Below are 16,235 nucleotides of genomic sequence, written 5' to 3'. Positions count from 1 at the left end.
CTACTTTCAGGCGTGTGTACGTGCGTGTGCATCAGAGCAATAAATCACAATGTAACCTTCTAAGGCTTATTTGGAAAATTTCTATCTAAGCGAATTCAATTCAGTTTTCCGGAATAAAACCAAAGGCGAAATTTGAGGCATAAAAAGGAGCAGCAAATTTGTAGATTTATGTGCGAAAGGAAAACACCTCTAGCGGAAACTGAAATTGTGCTGTGATAAGTAACAAAATTGCTACGAGGAACTGACTCCTCATACGAGTGGGATTCCAAAAATCCCTTTAACAAAGAAATGTGTGGTATATGAGTGGGCGGAAAAGCAAAGAGTTGCTGAGAGCTGCTGATTGTTATGCAGAAGTTTGCATTTGTGCTTTGAAATTGCCAAGTTTGCATGCATGCACACAAAATGAAGAGAACAAAGCAGAATTTTAATAAGAAGTGAAGAAGTGAACAACCAAAAAGTAACTTTGAGTATTGTGGGGCTTTTGTCAGTTTCAAGTGAAGTGTTGTTGTGGTTGTTGTGAACGACTTGAGACGGCAGTTGAGGCGAATGCTGATAACTTTGTGGTGTCAGCTCATCCATGAATCAGAAATTTTAACTTACATAATTATATGCAAAGGCCAAATGGACGCACTGGGCGTATGAGTAATTTTGCGAAATTGGATTGTATGGATTTACATATACTTTTACCCACATACATAAGTATGCAAGCAGTAAAATTCGCAACTTTTCGGCAGTGACAAAAAAATATTCTCACAATTGCGCTGATAAAATTTGCTTGACAACGCAACCCAGCCAATTTCCTTGGGCCACTATAAATCACGTGCTGGTGTGTAAAATTTAATAACGACAACGGTAACAACGACTCATAAACAAAGGTGCACGTACACACACAGAAAAATATATAATTTATGCACAGCATGGACCAATTTTTGCACGAATATGCAATGCGCAGCATCCTGCCACACCTGCACACCTCGGGCAGCGCGATACAGCGATATGTGCGCTACGCATTGAAAAGTGCAGTCAATAGCAACGATAGTCTACTCGCTGGCGCCACGGATACGAAAGGGGCTGAGGGTAGCAGTGGCGACTATTACTTTATTACATCTGCATCCGGCGCACAGCGATTGCTCAACGACAGCGAAAGTGTCGGAGCCGCAGCAGCTACCACCTCTTCATCATCTGCTGAGCTGATGCCCGGGCAGCTGGCCTACAACGAAAGTGGTGACAGTCCTTCGGTGCTGGTATTATCGTCGCTCACGGGGACAATGAAAAATATTGGCAATCTTGCCACCACGACAGCTGTGGCGGCGGTGGCATCGGTGTCAGGCTCAATCGCAGATTTTGGTGATGGCGATGTCGATGTGAATGTGAGTGGCTTTGGCGATTTCAATATAACCGGCATTATCTGTGATGACTCAGTGCAGAATGGTACTGAGGATGTATCAGCACTGTCGACTGTCTACTTCAAAACGGCCGTCTATCTGATGTACATTCCAATTTTTATATTTGCTCTACTGGGCAATGGCACTGTTTGCTATATCGTGCAGTCGACGCCACGCATGCGCACTGTCACAAATTATTTTATAGCCAATTTAGCCGTGGGCGATATATTGATGTCGCTCTTCTGCGTACCATTTTCATTTGTTTCGATTTTTATTTTGAATCATTGGCCTTTTGGTACGGTGCTGTGCAATTTGGTGAACTACTCACAGGCGGTGTCGGTGTTGGTGAGCGCATACACCCTGGTCGCTATAAGTATTGATCGATATATAGCGATTATGTGGCCGCTTCGTCCGCGAATCACGAAAAGGTAAGAAGAGAAGAATATTTTGCAAGGCATATATGAGTAAGGTGGCGCAAAATTAATCACCCTATTGGAAGATTTACAATTTTTGCAAATGGCGGCGCACGTCTGGCATATTTGACACTTGTGAAGAGGCAGCTACAGAAAAGCAATGTAGCACTTATAGGACTTATAGGGGAAAATAAAGATTTCCGTCTCTTAAAATTATTTTTTTTATTTAGTAAAAAGTTATCTCTGCCATGAAAAAGCTCCTCATAAAAATATAAAAAAAAAAAATATCTGCCGTCCGGAGTCGGCTTAAAACTGTAGGTCCCTCCATTTGTGGAACAACATCAAGATGCACACCACAAATAGGAGGAGGAGCTCGGCCAAACACCCAAAAAGGGTGTACGCGCCAATTATATATATATATATAAAGTTATTTACAAACGTATTTGGTTGATTAATTTTGCGCCACATTGTATGTAATATACGTGTATATTTGCAGCCTCGGTAGTCTAGCGTAAGTGCACTACCCTGTCATCCCAGAGGTTGGGGGTTTGAATCCCACGTTAAGCACGGTCCTCGCACTTTTCCAAATTTACATACTTTCCCTATTTCTAAAAAAAAGCCTCCAATTCCAGTCCTCAACCCCAAAAACTTATTCTTTCCATTCTTACTCCCGCACAATAGTCAGCGCATTAGTTGCGAAAAACTGGTCGGAAAAAAGTACTTAAGATATGACAGTTTTTAAATAAATTTAGAAAAATAAATTTGGAAAAATTGGGTAAAATAAATTAGGAAAAATTCAGAAAAAATTAAAGTGGTGAACAAAAAGTTTAAATAATATAAAATGTGAATTAAAAAAATAAAAGCGGTTTTATTCAATAACTTAAAACTCACAAATACAAGTCACAAACACAAGAATGTCAAGACTTCATATTGTCCTATATAAATACATACATCTACATTTTAAAATTGGCAAAACTTTTCCTCCACTTTGTATAAATATCCACATATTCTGAACAAAAGTAATGCATGAAAGCATAGTCCTTAAGGGGGGAGCCTGGTTTATGAGGTTTAAAAATTGCATCTCTTTGCGATTTTTTTTTTTTAAGGAAAAAATTAACTTAGCACTGCAAAGTTTTTTCTATCTTTTAATGAACATTTAAAAAGTATAAAAAATTTTTGTACTGGTTAAAATAAGTTGAAAAAAATGTTTAACATAGAAATTAGTAGAGCGCTGCAACGCTGGAGTTTCAAACTGGCGTACCAGATACAGCTCGTAATTATTATCTAAAGCAAAAAATTCAAATGGATTTCTAATTATCATGATTTTTTATTCTAGATGAGCTAAGAACACTGAGAGAAATTCCAAAATTTCAACTTTTTGGAGGTTTTAAAGAAAAAAATGCCTTTCTATAAAAAAAAAATTCACTTCAACTTGGTATAAAAATCTTGAAAATTTTTTTTTTATCTATTTTGTTCGTTCAAATAGAAGAGAATTTAATACTGAAGGGAACAAGCTATGATTCATTTCAAAAGGTTCATTAGTTTTTTTCATTCATGTACGCCAATTCAAAGAAATCATAAAAATGAAAAGTCGAAAGAAGATAAAGTTTGTACTATAGCTGTCCGGTCACAGCGTAACTACCTAACGTTCGCCTACCTTTGGCTTTGTATCTACGGAAATATTGAGAATTAGGCTCTGTAACTTTCTGTGAATATTCTGAAATATATTAGGAATCGCTTAAAACGAACAAAAATTGATTTTTTTTACCTTGTAAACCAGGCTCCCCCCTTAAATGGACTTTGAGCTTCGCAATTTGAAATTTTGATTGTTACTCCCTATGATCGAAGAGGAAGCTTCCGTCTGACATTTGTTATGTTAGGTTACGTAATAACTGGCTACTTTACAGTCCACTGTCGCCGGAGATATCACTTAAACAAAACTGGTCTACCTGAGAATATCATCTGTCAATGAAATGGACACTGAAAGTTCTGAACACAATATTTGTGAATGACCCGCACGAGGAAAGAAAAAGGAAGCTATAGAACAGTAAGCTCCAGAATGTGCTAGAATTAAAAAAAAAAACCTTAAACCAGAAGTAGGACAAGGTGTAAAATCATTTCTTCCTCTTCTTCATTTAGACTGCTTTTGCTGAAGTCCTTGGTTTGCATGTTTATTCTCTGGGCGTGTCTGTCTATTAGACAATGCCCCTTAATAACTGAAAACACTGTGCTAAGACTCTGCATATCTTGACTTTTGAAAGGTTCTGTGTGTTTAGTATTGAGAGTCGCCCACAATTGTCGAGCGGTTCTGAATGTGGGTTGGTTACGCCAGTCAGGATCTCACCGCCCATATTTCACCACTTACTTATGGTGATCAATCTTATTGCCGCATTGCCTATGAAATATCTTGCCTGCCTTTAGATCTATTGAAAGGAAGTTTAGTGTCGCATAAAATACTTTCGATGGCGTCATTGATATTGCATCGGTTATGAGAACAGATGCGAGCCTTGTCGACCCCTTTAGTGTTCACATCCTCCTCAAAGGCATTCCATATTACTACAATACCAAAGTAGAGATTTCGCTAAACTACAGCGGTGTGCGATATACGTTATTCTGGTGTACACCTCTATTTTCTCTCAAAAAACCAACTGCAGGACTACATTCGCCTCCATTGACTTGTTTATTCTATTAGCAACTGTTATACCTCCAATTTTTTTTCCTTTACAATACAAGGTCTAGATATTTGGCGCTTACCGTTACTCTAAGCGATTTGTCCTTAGGGATGTATATATATTTGACTAGCTATACAAGTATAAAACAAGGTTTTGGTTAATGCAGAAACAGCGCGTTTTTTTAATTCAAATTTTTTAAGAACAAAACAAGTAAATAAAGAAATACATCTCAAAAAAAATGCTTTACTTCTAATTCAAAATTCATTTGTAATAATAAAAGTTGTTCAAATTTAAGAAATGTAGTTCCACATAAAACACATTTGAGGTTTACCGTACATTTTGCATTATATTGATACAGACTGTGCCAAAATTCAAAACAAAAGGATTTAGAAATATTTGTTGAAACATTTTCCAACACTAATCCGCTGATTATAGTATTTTTAAGGGGCTAGGGGTAGACAGAATTTTCAAAAACTGGATTCTTTTTTTCCACTTCCTTAGAGCATAATATCTTAAAAATATTGTGTGAAAATTTGAAGTAGGTACATTCCTCAAATACTTTTCGAATTATTCAACAATTAACAAAGGGCGCGCGGGCGCTCCGGAGCGTTCGAGAGCAAGTAGCTAAACTTTTGAATGCGTTTTTCTCAAAACTATGTTTTTTGAACTGATGATCACTATAACTTAAAAACCGCTTGGTGGATTGCAATATATTAAAATTTATACTGCTTTTGAAAAACATAAAAAACTTGTGCCTGATCGAAGGATTTTTTTTTTTAATCTCGATTTTTTTAAACAATTAATTCTCGGTTTTTTTCTCAAAAATCTGAAAAATATTTCCTAATGCCGCCATATTTTACACTTTGAAAAATATAATACAATTATTAATATTTTTTTTTTAACCTGCTAAGTTTAAGTCGAAATATGATGTAAAGGGTTTTCCAATAACAGGTGTTATTTTGAATAGCCCACTATTTCGGCAGATGCCACTTTTGAAGCTGTCATATTTTGAAATTTGAAAGTAGAAACTACACCATTAATAAAAATGAAAAAATAACAGCCTAAACAACGCACTGAAGTTATTAAAGTTCACCACAAAAATTATAAAAATTTGGCAGAGACGGTTCGTTAAACTCAAACATTTTAGGTTATCGTGAAGCACCTTGTCGGACCGCAATACAGAAATTGGTAGAAAAATTCGAGCTGCTGGGAGAAGTTAGTGATGTGAAGAATAAAACCAGTGCACGGTGCTCAAGAACAACCGGAAATATTGCTGTTGTAGCCGAAAGTGTTGAAGAAAACCCAGGTTTGTCCATTCCTCGTCGTTCTTTGGAACTAGGCATTCCACAAACGTCATTACACTGTATTTTTCATAAAGATTAGGGTCCTAAGGCTTACAAAGACCAGTTAATACAAGAACTCAAGCCGGCCGATTATCAACAACGTCGTGTCTTGGCTGATTGGGTCGTTGAAACGCATGAAAATGATGCGGAATCTATTGAAAAATCGTCTTGAGTGATGAGGCCCATTTCCACCTCCGTAACTTCGTCGACAAGCAAAATTGTCGGATCTTGGGCTCAAAAACCCAAGAATTATTCTTGAAAAGCCTCTCTATCTTCAACATGTGACTGTTTGGTGGGGTTTATGGTCCGGCGGAGTCATTGGACCTTACTTTTTCGAAAAAGAAGCTGGAGTAATCGAGAGATGATTCACGATTTTTTGATCTGGATGTATTGATCTGGACAATGTTTATTTTCAACCATTGATCTTTTACGGGAATAACTCCTCTTATTGGAGAACCCTTTACTAAAGCTATGGTTTTATTTTTGTATTATAAAATAAAGCAATTGACTAGCAAAAAAAAAGAGGTTGTCTGTAAAGTCGGTTTACTGACGATAGTTTAACGTGATAACGTCATCAGAAAATATTTTTCTATCATCGTCCTATTCTCAACAGAGAAATGGTTCATTACCATGCACACAGGAAGAAGGCATATGCAAATATAAGTATGTGAATTTATATACAAATGCGCATATACATACATATACATACATATATATGCTCACTTAAATAGGAGAGAGCAAGATGTCGAACGTTGCATTTCGCTTGCTTTGTTTGCTTTGTCGTTCGTTCCGCGCTTTCGCTTGCAGTTCATTCAAGGTAACGGCAATAAGCAAGGTAACGATAAATGAGCAAGGTAACGACACATTTTTTCGTGCGTGCAGCCTGTTAAATCGAATTAGAAGACGTTATCACGTCAAAAAAAAAAAATTATGGAAAATCATCATTTTTTCGGGCCTCTGACTACGCCAAACTATTTAAGGTATTATTGAATGCTTTAAGCGGAAAATAATACATATATTTTTCTGAATGCTCTGCAATTACCTTACTTACTAAGTATTTCAATTTGTTCTTTTGTTTATTTAAGCTGTTTAAAGTGAAGGTGAAAAATAACCTCTGATCCTTTCGATATTTTCTCAGGTGTGTAGTTTTTGATTTTGTTATCAACGCCATCGACTTTGGCGGCACTGTTTTCTCTAGGAGCGTTCAGATCTGTGGCTATGATGACGATCTTGCTGTAATCGTAAGAAACCGATATGTGTTCGGCGACACCGCGTTAAATCTTATTAACAAAGTAAAGCTAGTTGGTATGGAAGTCAATATCGAAAAATTAAATATTTTGTTAGATTGCGAAGCTGTGGTCGTAATGGTAACCTGAAAGTCGGGTCTCACGAATTTGAAAATATCGAAGCCTTCAAGTTCCTAGGAGTGAACTTAAGTAGTAAAGCAGATTCGTTTATAATACAAACATAAACGACAGACTGCCCACTCTGTACCTCAAACTAAGCTTAAAAAGAACCTCTTATCTTGGACATGTAAGCTACAGATTTATAGGACTCTTATAAAATTACTAGCAACATATGGATGTAAACACGAATTCTGACTACTAATATAAAGAACTGTTTCTTACGCTTTGAGTGTAAACTTTTGAGGAGAATTGTTGACCATGTACGAGAGCCTGATAGGTCTTATAAAATAAAATACAACAATAAGACCGAAGAACTTGTAAAAGGGGCGAAACCTAGTGCACTTTGTAAAGGCACAACGTCTTTGATGACTGGGGCATGCACCTCCAATAAATGGTAACGGAATTGCAAGAAGACTTTTTACTCTATCATTTTAGAGAGCAGAAAGCGCGAACGACCACCAAGAAGGTGGGCGGATGATGTAGAAAACGACCTGTATAGCATAAACGCACAAAGAAACCTTGCAATGAACTGAGACATTGGTGCGCAATAGTAAAGGAAGCATTGGCTGACTCCGAGCGGTAAATGCTATGATGCGAATGATGATGATGCAACACTTAAATATTTCGTCTTGTTCTTTTGTTTAGCTCGTTGTTTGCCAAAACCCACTTCCTTAGAACAGGCAACCTTAAATTATTCACTCGAAAGGGGAGCCCTAAAAGTAGTGTTCCATACATTGAGTTGGGCATAACCAACCATTCGGCTTTGGTTGTCAACCTCAAAGGCCAGTCTTGCAGAAGAAGCTACACTCCACTCATCAGCTTCCTTACTAGTTGGGCAATTGCATATTTTACGGACAGAAAAAATCAAAAACAGATTGAAAGTATAAAATCTAAAGTGCTTAAGAGAGACACGAGAAATTCATTTTGAATGAAATATGTAAATTCTTGATATGGCGAACTTTCCGCCTTTGAGTTCGTTAGAAAAAAAAACATAGAAAAGCAAGTAAACGCAACAAATTGTGGTATTTACTCTCACTTTAGTTGTTACTTTTTTCAATGAACTGTTACGCGCCAGCCGTCAGCTGTCAGCTCGTTAGTAGCATATCGCATAAATTAATAATGAGATTCAAAATTAAATTATTTCACTTTGTGTACTGACGCATACAGAAGGTAGAGTGTCGTAAAATAATTTCGCTCTCCAAACCTACCAGTACAAAAAAAAAGAGAGAGAGAGAGAGAGAGAGAGAGAGAGAGAGAGGAAAGTAAGCATCGAATTGTCGTGCGTTGAAATTTGGAAATTATAGCGCCAGACATGAATTGTCGGTACTTTGTTGCAAGTTTAAAACCATAGGGTAATAAAAATTTCTTATTGACACATCGCACAGTAAAAGTTTTTGAAAAGTGTCAAAACATTGTGTCGTCTGGCTTGGAGCGCGCAACGTGTAACAAGAATTTATAGTGTGGGAGTGAGTGGGGAAAGAGTCACACAAGCGCACAGCTGTGGAAGAATGCAATAAACGACACAGGCACAGTTGTTAACATTCTGCCAACTGTTTGGCAAGGTTGCTCATACGCCATGTACGCGCTACCCCTTGCAGCCGGCGCTGTTGAACATTTCTATGCGTACTTGTGAAGCGAAAGTGATGCAATCAGCTGTAAAGCAAGTAAGCTGATCCAGTTAGTTTCTTGTTTTTATTTGCACTCCTCCGCGCCCAACAATTACTGCTGGTGTACGCGCGAATGTATGAGATTTTGAAATTCACGCAGCAAAAAAAAAAATAAAAAAAAAATAAAAAAGTAACACGCAAATAGTTTGTAGCTAGCACGCGAACATATGTTGCTCACCTCCTGCTTGGTAACGAGCTGCATAAAATTTACCTTTTACGAGCATCTAAAACATGATACATATCTGTGCTAAATTGTTTGGGTGTGTGTGTGTGTGTGCACAATGCGTGTACTATGTTCGTTGATTTTTTGATTGCTTTTTCTTCTTCAAGAGTTTATAACCATTAGTTACGTTTTAGTTCAGCGAATTTTTACATTTATGACCTCAGCGCATGAGCTACTCAGCTAGCAAAAGGTTTTGGTTCAACGAATTTAGCAAGTGACAAAAAAGTCTAAAAAAATATTGCATTGCCGTTGCTTTAAATATATGGTAGTTGCCTTAGGGTCGCTTTTTTCACATTGAGTATTTGCTATTATTATTTTTATTATGAGCGGACTTAGAACGGTGACCTGAAAGATCGATTGAGCGCCTTCATAGATTCAAAGTATTTCTCTGAGCCCAACTACTTCAATAAATTTAAGGTCAAATACTCATTTTTTATAGATATTTTTTAGGAATTTTTTTTATAGAAAATAAAATGCGACCGTTTTGTTTTTATAGTATGCTATTAAAAACATCACATAGTATACAAAAATATTTTTTGTTTTTTTTTGTTTGAATATTTTTTGTAGTATTGTGGCACCAAAGTAAGCGTCTTAAAAAAAGATAGGTGGCTTGTCAACAGGATTTTGGATCTTGAGGACATCTGTTTCATCTGAAATTTGAATCAGTTATTCCACACATCAGTAGTTTTTATTTAAAAATCACGTATTTTTTTACACATTTTTTAAGTAATTTTTTTACACAAAATTTCGTTGCAGCAATCTCAAAACAAAAAATATTTTTCTAAATAAAACATAATTCCTCAAAGGATGTCTCCTTAAGTAAAATTTTTCTTGTAAGATTGAGTAAAGATACATTCATACAAACGTACCTTCAAAAATAATGCAAAAAGTACTTAAGATTTTAGAACTAACCAAGACGAACTGTGCGTTCAAAGTACAACATAATATTTCGGTCGTGTGTAGCTGGATAATAAATTGTGAGTAAGGGGGCGCAAAGTTAATCTTCCAATTTTATTTTCGCATCATTTTTTTAATGAATAGTAGATTAGATTAAATTAGATTTGTGGGGGGTGGGACAAGTCCACGCACTCAGCCAGGAGACCATTGTACTACACCCGGATCGACTTCACTAGAAAGAACAGAGGTATAAGAAAGTTAAAGTATGGGTCGCAAGACGGAGAAATTTGTTTGAGGTCACTCTTTCACAAATCTTTTGGATTCATTGATGAGTCTGAACAGATCCGGAAGAGGAAGAGTATGAACTTTATCTATACTCAGTATATCGCAACCCAATATCCTAAGTCTGATTATGGAAAACGCCGGCCAGCTACAGAGCAAATGCTCTGCAGTGTCGTCATCCTCAAGACGGGTTAGGCATATCGGACTGTGGACGACCTCCATGGCAGCCATATGCTGACCACAGGCGTTGAGCTCTGTGATTACTCGCACCAGTACTCTCAAGGTCTTCCTTTTAAGTTTTAGGAGAAAGTTAGATAAGTTACTGTTTTGTTCTTTCACAAAGCATTTGGCTACTCTGCCCACTTTCAACCCAGACCAACGACCGCTATGGGTATACCTCATGAAGTCGTAAATCCATAGTTGAACCGATGCAGAATTAACACCTGGAAAGGGTTCAGGGCCAGTGGCATACTTGCAGAGCCTTCATTTGCCAGTTTATCAGCTAGCATCAGCGTGAGTTAGCAAGGGCTCTTAGTGCTTGATGCTTGACTGTCGCTACTAATTCCAATACTACTACCCCGCCACTTTTTCTCAATTAGCCAGTTTGCTGCCGTTAAGAATACCGCAGCCATCTGTCCTGTGGCATAGGAGTACTTAGAGTCTTCGTCTAAGTACCGGCCAGATCCACTACCATCACTGGTTTGGATACGTCCGTGTGGAAGGTGTGCTGAAATCTCGTTAATAGGTTCTCTGGACTTAACCATTGATCTCTATCTGGGATCAAAGCATCGTACTTCCTACCGAAGCTAACGAGAGGCAAGCGATGATCCGCAGGCATCGAGAACAGTGTGCACGGCTCCGACAACAGGTGGTATATCTGACAGTGGGCAGTGCTTTCTTCAGACTTTCTTTCTCCCCAGACTCCGTTTAACTAGAGTCTGTACGACACCTTCTACTCAGTAGTAAAAATTATTTTGAGTGATGAATATCTTTTGAAGTTTACGGGATCCATTGCTTGTTTATTTGTATTTATATACTGTCTGTATGACTGACGTACGACGCCATTTGCAAAATATATAGGGTTTTTAGGGTCAAAAAAATCGATTTTGGTCTATTTGAGTAAATGAATGTACATAATCTCAAGAATGTTGTGTCCAAATTTGAAGTCAATCGGTGCAAAACTCACAAAGTTAGAGCATTATAACCGTTGACCGCTCCGACTCGGCTACCTGCTATGGTCGAACACCATTGACACATTTTATGGAAAACGACGTTTTTCAAGTCGGTGGACACTTTTTCTCTGAATCTACTCGATCGATCTTCCTGAAATTTTGTACACACTTTCTCTATATAATTACCGAGGTAACCCTGGGAGGTTTTTTTTTCAATTTTTATTTATTTTACAATAAACAATATTATGCGATTTATCGTCTAAAAATCGCACTTCTACTTCAAATGTTAAAAAAAAAATGGAAACAAATTTTTTTTTTTGATAAAAACTCGACAGGGTGACCTCGGACAATTGATTACCTAATGAAAACTCTTTGATTTTTTGATTTCAGATGATCCAATGCTGAGAAAAACTGTCCATGGCAAATTGCCTTTTTTTCGAGATGTCTGCGTAGATCTGCTGTCAACGGCTCAATTTTGTATATTTTCTTGTGGAAATTATTGAAAATATTTTTGAAATATGAGTTTAGAGTATACTAATTGGATAAATAAATTTACATGAATCATCTTTCCAAACAAAATTCATAAATAAGTGCATATTTTTAGTGGAATTAACCTTACCCCCCGAACTCCTTGTGGTTAAATTCCTCGTAATCGTAAAAACAATTGAGCCTCGACTTCAATTTTGACTTCTCCAAACGGGATTTTTTGAGTGGTGGCTCGTCTGGGGTCTTCCATTCGACACTTTGACGCTTATTTTCAGGTCCATGTCAGAAACACCAGGTTTCATCACCAGTTATAAGTTGTAAAGGAAATTCTCGTCTTTTCTCGCCTCTTTATTGAGGTCTGTCAAATGTTGAATTCTTGGCAATTTTTGGTCCTCAGTTAACTTGTGCCGAATGAAACGTGCACAGACGTCTCGTAAGCCCAGATGATAAGTTAAAATGCGATAAATCGACCGATTCCATGAACTTCAACTATGATTTCGGTTCATTTTTGATAAATTTACAGATGATTACAGATTTTGGGCGGCCCGTTTCTTCATTGTCATTTATGTCCTCACATTCATCTCATGAACTCTGGCACGAGATAGACAATCTTCGCCATAAACTTTTCTCATCAATTGAAATGTTTCGGTTATCGTTTTGCCGATTTTGAAACCAAATTTGATATTAGCTCTTTGTTCGAAACTCATTTTTGTACCGATGACACAAACATACTGACACTTTAGACGCAATAACTTCGCTTCCACTGAACCGAATGTCACCGAATTCACTGAACTTTCACAAACATGTGATTTTTTTCTACTTTTGTTTGTTTTGTTCGCTTGTTTTGTATTGCGAAGGGAGCTGACGTCAGACTTGTCAAAATCGCGCAAACTAAAGTAACTGATTTGGGAAGACGTCACTTAAGATACGCAATTAGCGTTGATTTTGTAATATTTTGAAACATATTTCCAAATTTACAACACCAAATGTATTTTTTACACGATTTTTTGACACGTTTTTGTATGGAGCGTACATGTATGTATGTATATTTGTAAATCGTTGTAATATATATTACAATGTATGTGCATTTTTACTTACCAAAATTTTTCATTTCACGATATTTGGCCTTTCAATTTGCAAACGAGCACGCTCCCAACTAATCTCCTAATCGTTTCAATTAAATGGTTTTGATGAAATATTACAAATATTTATCTAAAAATGTAAATTAAAAATTTATACAATTTGAACTTACCATCAAAAATTTATTAAATTAAAACAAATGAGAAAGACAAATGATTAAATAGCACGAATTAGCCTGTACTGTAAATAGTATTGTATTTAAGTAATAGCATTTTAAAGTGCAATGTATCTTTAGTAGCACTGAGATTTAGGGGAAGTTTGCTCCATCGACGGGCAGTAGGGACAAAAACTGACGTTCAGTTATTACAGAAGTAAAGTTCAAGTGCAAAAGCTCTTGTAATTGTCATGATTGAGTAATTTGCAGACGACTTTTGAGATGCGGATGCTCCACCGAGACTGTGATTTCGTGAAGCATTATAAGGCACTCGAACTTCAACATATCATCGAGTGATATCGAGGTTATCTTGCGACCCTTGTGAGACTCCGCTAGATATGAAGAGAAAGTTAGATATTGTGTTTTCTATGCTGACTTTTGCGGATCGACCAAAAAGATATGAGCTAATTAGGTTGACCGCTGAGGATGAAAAGTAAAATAAATTCTTTAACTTCAGACACACAATTTAAGACAATTAAGGGGTTACATACGTCCAGCAGCGCCAAAAATGCGCTAAAGGAAAAACTGTTTTTAGAAGGGATAACAATAGAAATAAATATAAAAAATTGTATACATTGTTCATTAGTACTTAAACTTTATAAAAAAATTTATTTTAATTTTTTTTGGAAAAATTAGCATATAAAAAACCACGCGACCCAAAATGCAATGAAAAAGAGTTGCTCCACGGTCTGCATCATTTCTCCATGAGATGTTGGTGGATCTGTAGAAAGTAAAAAAAATGTTGTTAAATAAAGTTGGAATTATGGTCTATCGAGCCGAATATATGAATTCCGAAAAATTTTGGAATTTGCGGCAATTTAAAAAAAGAATGCGTTTGACGTCATAAATACCACACTTCAATTATGTTTATAACATTTTTGTATTAAAATATCACAAATCAAATCTATAGAGAAAACACTTTCGTATTTTCAAAAAAAAAAACCGCAGCTAAAATATTAAAAGTTGTATGAGTTGTCATGCAGACCGTGCCGGAAAAAGTAGTTTCGATTAAAACGAGTTTAAAGTTTGAGGTGCAGGAGTTACTTATTGGGCTGTAGAAGCTATAATATTGGGAATTTTCGCATGAAAAAAATCGATTTTGTGAAAATTCTGGACGTATGTAACCCTTCAAAGCTGGAACTATTAATTTATATTATTTACGTCAATAGCGTGAAAGACTTGTGTTTTTCTTTACCAATAGCTATTGCGTGAATACGCTGCCATGATTGCTCTGAGCCAATTGCTGCACTAAATCGTTGGTCGTAAAATATAGTTTTTTGGGTTCTTATTGCTTTGTTCGTCTCTGTTCGAAGAGTTTTGAATTCGCTGTAGAGAATATTCATTCTGTAGGAGTTTTCCAAAGGTTCTGAATATTGCACAAGCATTTGAATCACTTCTTAATGAGAATCTTTAGAACAATTTTTAGTATACAGTTCTGTAGCTCATGCACCTTAAGCGTAACAAAGTGCAAGCTCCTTGTGGCTACATAATACCGTTGATTTTTGACATTTTTTTTTACGGTGATAGCCATTTTCTTCTATAAAAAAATTTGTGGAAAGTACTTTGTATAGAAAAAATGCGTTACATTACCAGCCAAAAAAATTGTCAAAAATCAACAGTACGGATTTAATAAACAAATACCAATTAGGAGACATTTATGAATCAATTTGGTTTGTATTATTTGTGACCATAGATGGGCACTTTGCTGTAGCAGTAAAAATGCAGTAAATATAATTTTTTACTGATTACTGAATAAAAATTTCAATAAAATAAAAAAATTGAAAAATTTTGTAGTAAAAATATTTTTTACTGATTACTGGACCAAAAATTGCAGTTACTGAAGAATAGTTTTTTACTGAGTACTGGGCAAAAACTTCAGCAAAAATATTTTTTTATAAAAAAAAAAGTACAAAAATTTCAGTAAAAACATTTTTTTATTGATTATTGCAAAAAACAATATCTTTACTGATTACCGGACAAAAATTTGACCAAAATGCAAATATTTTTTTACTGATTACTGGAAAACATTTGCATTAAAAATATTTTTTTACTGATTACTGGATAAAAATTTGACCAAAATACAAATATTTTTTTACTGATTACTGGACAAAAATTTTACCAAAATACAAATATTTTTTTACTGATTACTGGAAAAATTTGCATTTAAAATATTTTTTTTCTGATTACTGGACAAAAATTTCAGGAAAATAAAAAAATTGAAAAATTGTTTAGTAAAAATATTTTTGGACAAAAAATTTTAGTTACTGAAAGGTATTTTATTATTGATTACTGAAAAAATTTTTTTACTGCTTACTGGATAAAAATTTCTGTAAAAATATTTTTTTTACTGATAACTGAAAAAAATTGCATCAAAAATATTTTTTTACAGATTATTGCAAAAAAAAATATTTTTACTGATTTCTGGACAAAAATTTGACCAAAATACAAAAATTTTTTACTGATTACTGAAAAAATTTGCATTAAAAATATTATTTTACTGATTACTGGACACAAATTTCAGGAAAATAAAAAAATTGAAAAATTGTTTAGTAAAAATATTTTTGACAAAAAATTTTAGTTACTGAAAAATATTTTTTTACTGATCACTGAACAAATTTTTTTACTACTTACTGGATAAAAATTTCTGTAAAAATATTTTTTTACTGATAACTGAAAAAAATTGCATCAAAAATATTCTTTTACTGATTATTGCAAAAAAAAATATTTTTTCTGATTTCTGGACAAAAATTTAACCAAAATACAAAAATTTTTTACTGATTATTGAAAAAATTTGCATTAAAAATATTATTTTACTGATTACTGGACAAAAATTTCAGGAAAATAAAAAAATTGAAAAATTGTTTAGTAAAAATATTTTTGACAAAAAATTTTAGTTACTGAAAAATATTTTTTTACTGATTACTGAACAAATTTTTTTACTGCTTACTGGACAAAAATTTCTGTAAAAATATTTTTTTACTGATAACTGAAAAAA

The 16,235-nt window shown here is 35.1% G+C and overlaps 1 protein-coding gene across 1 annotated transcript in view; it reads left to right on the top strand.

The window, feature by feature from the left end:
- The window catches only part of LOC128855347 (RYamide receptor-like), a 172,501-nt gene continuing 156,266 nt past the window's right edge, over positions 1–16,235 (top strand). Inside the window, exon 1 of the mRNA XM_054090200.1 lies at positions 1–1,813. Coding sequence (XP_053946175.1) covers positions 909–1,813 — 905 coding nt within the window. The 5' untranslated portion in view covers positions 1–908. The remainder of the gene's footprint in view (positions 1,814–16,235) is intronic.

Source organism: Anastrepha ludens, chromosome 2 (genome assembly GCF_028408465.1).
Source record: "Anastrepha ludens isolate Willacy chromosome 2, idAnaLude1.1, whole genome shotgun sequence".
In the NCBI taxonomy this organism is placed as follows: domain Eukaryota; kingdom Metazoa; phylum Arthropoda; class Insecta; order Diptera; family Tephritidae; genus Anastrepha; species Anastrepha ludens.
This window is presented reverse-complemented; position numbering and strand designations above follow the sequence as displayed.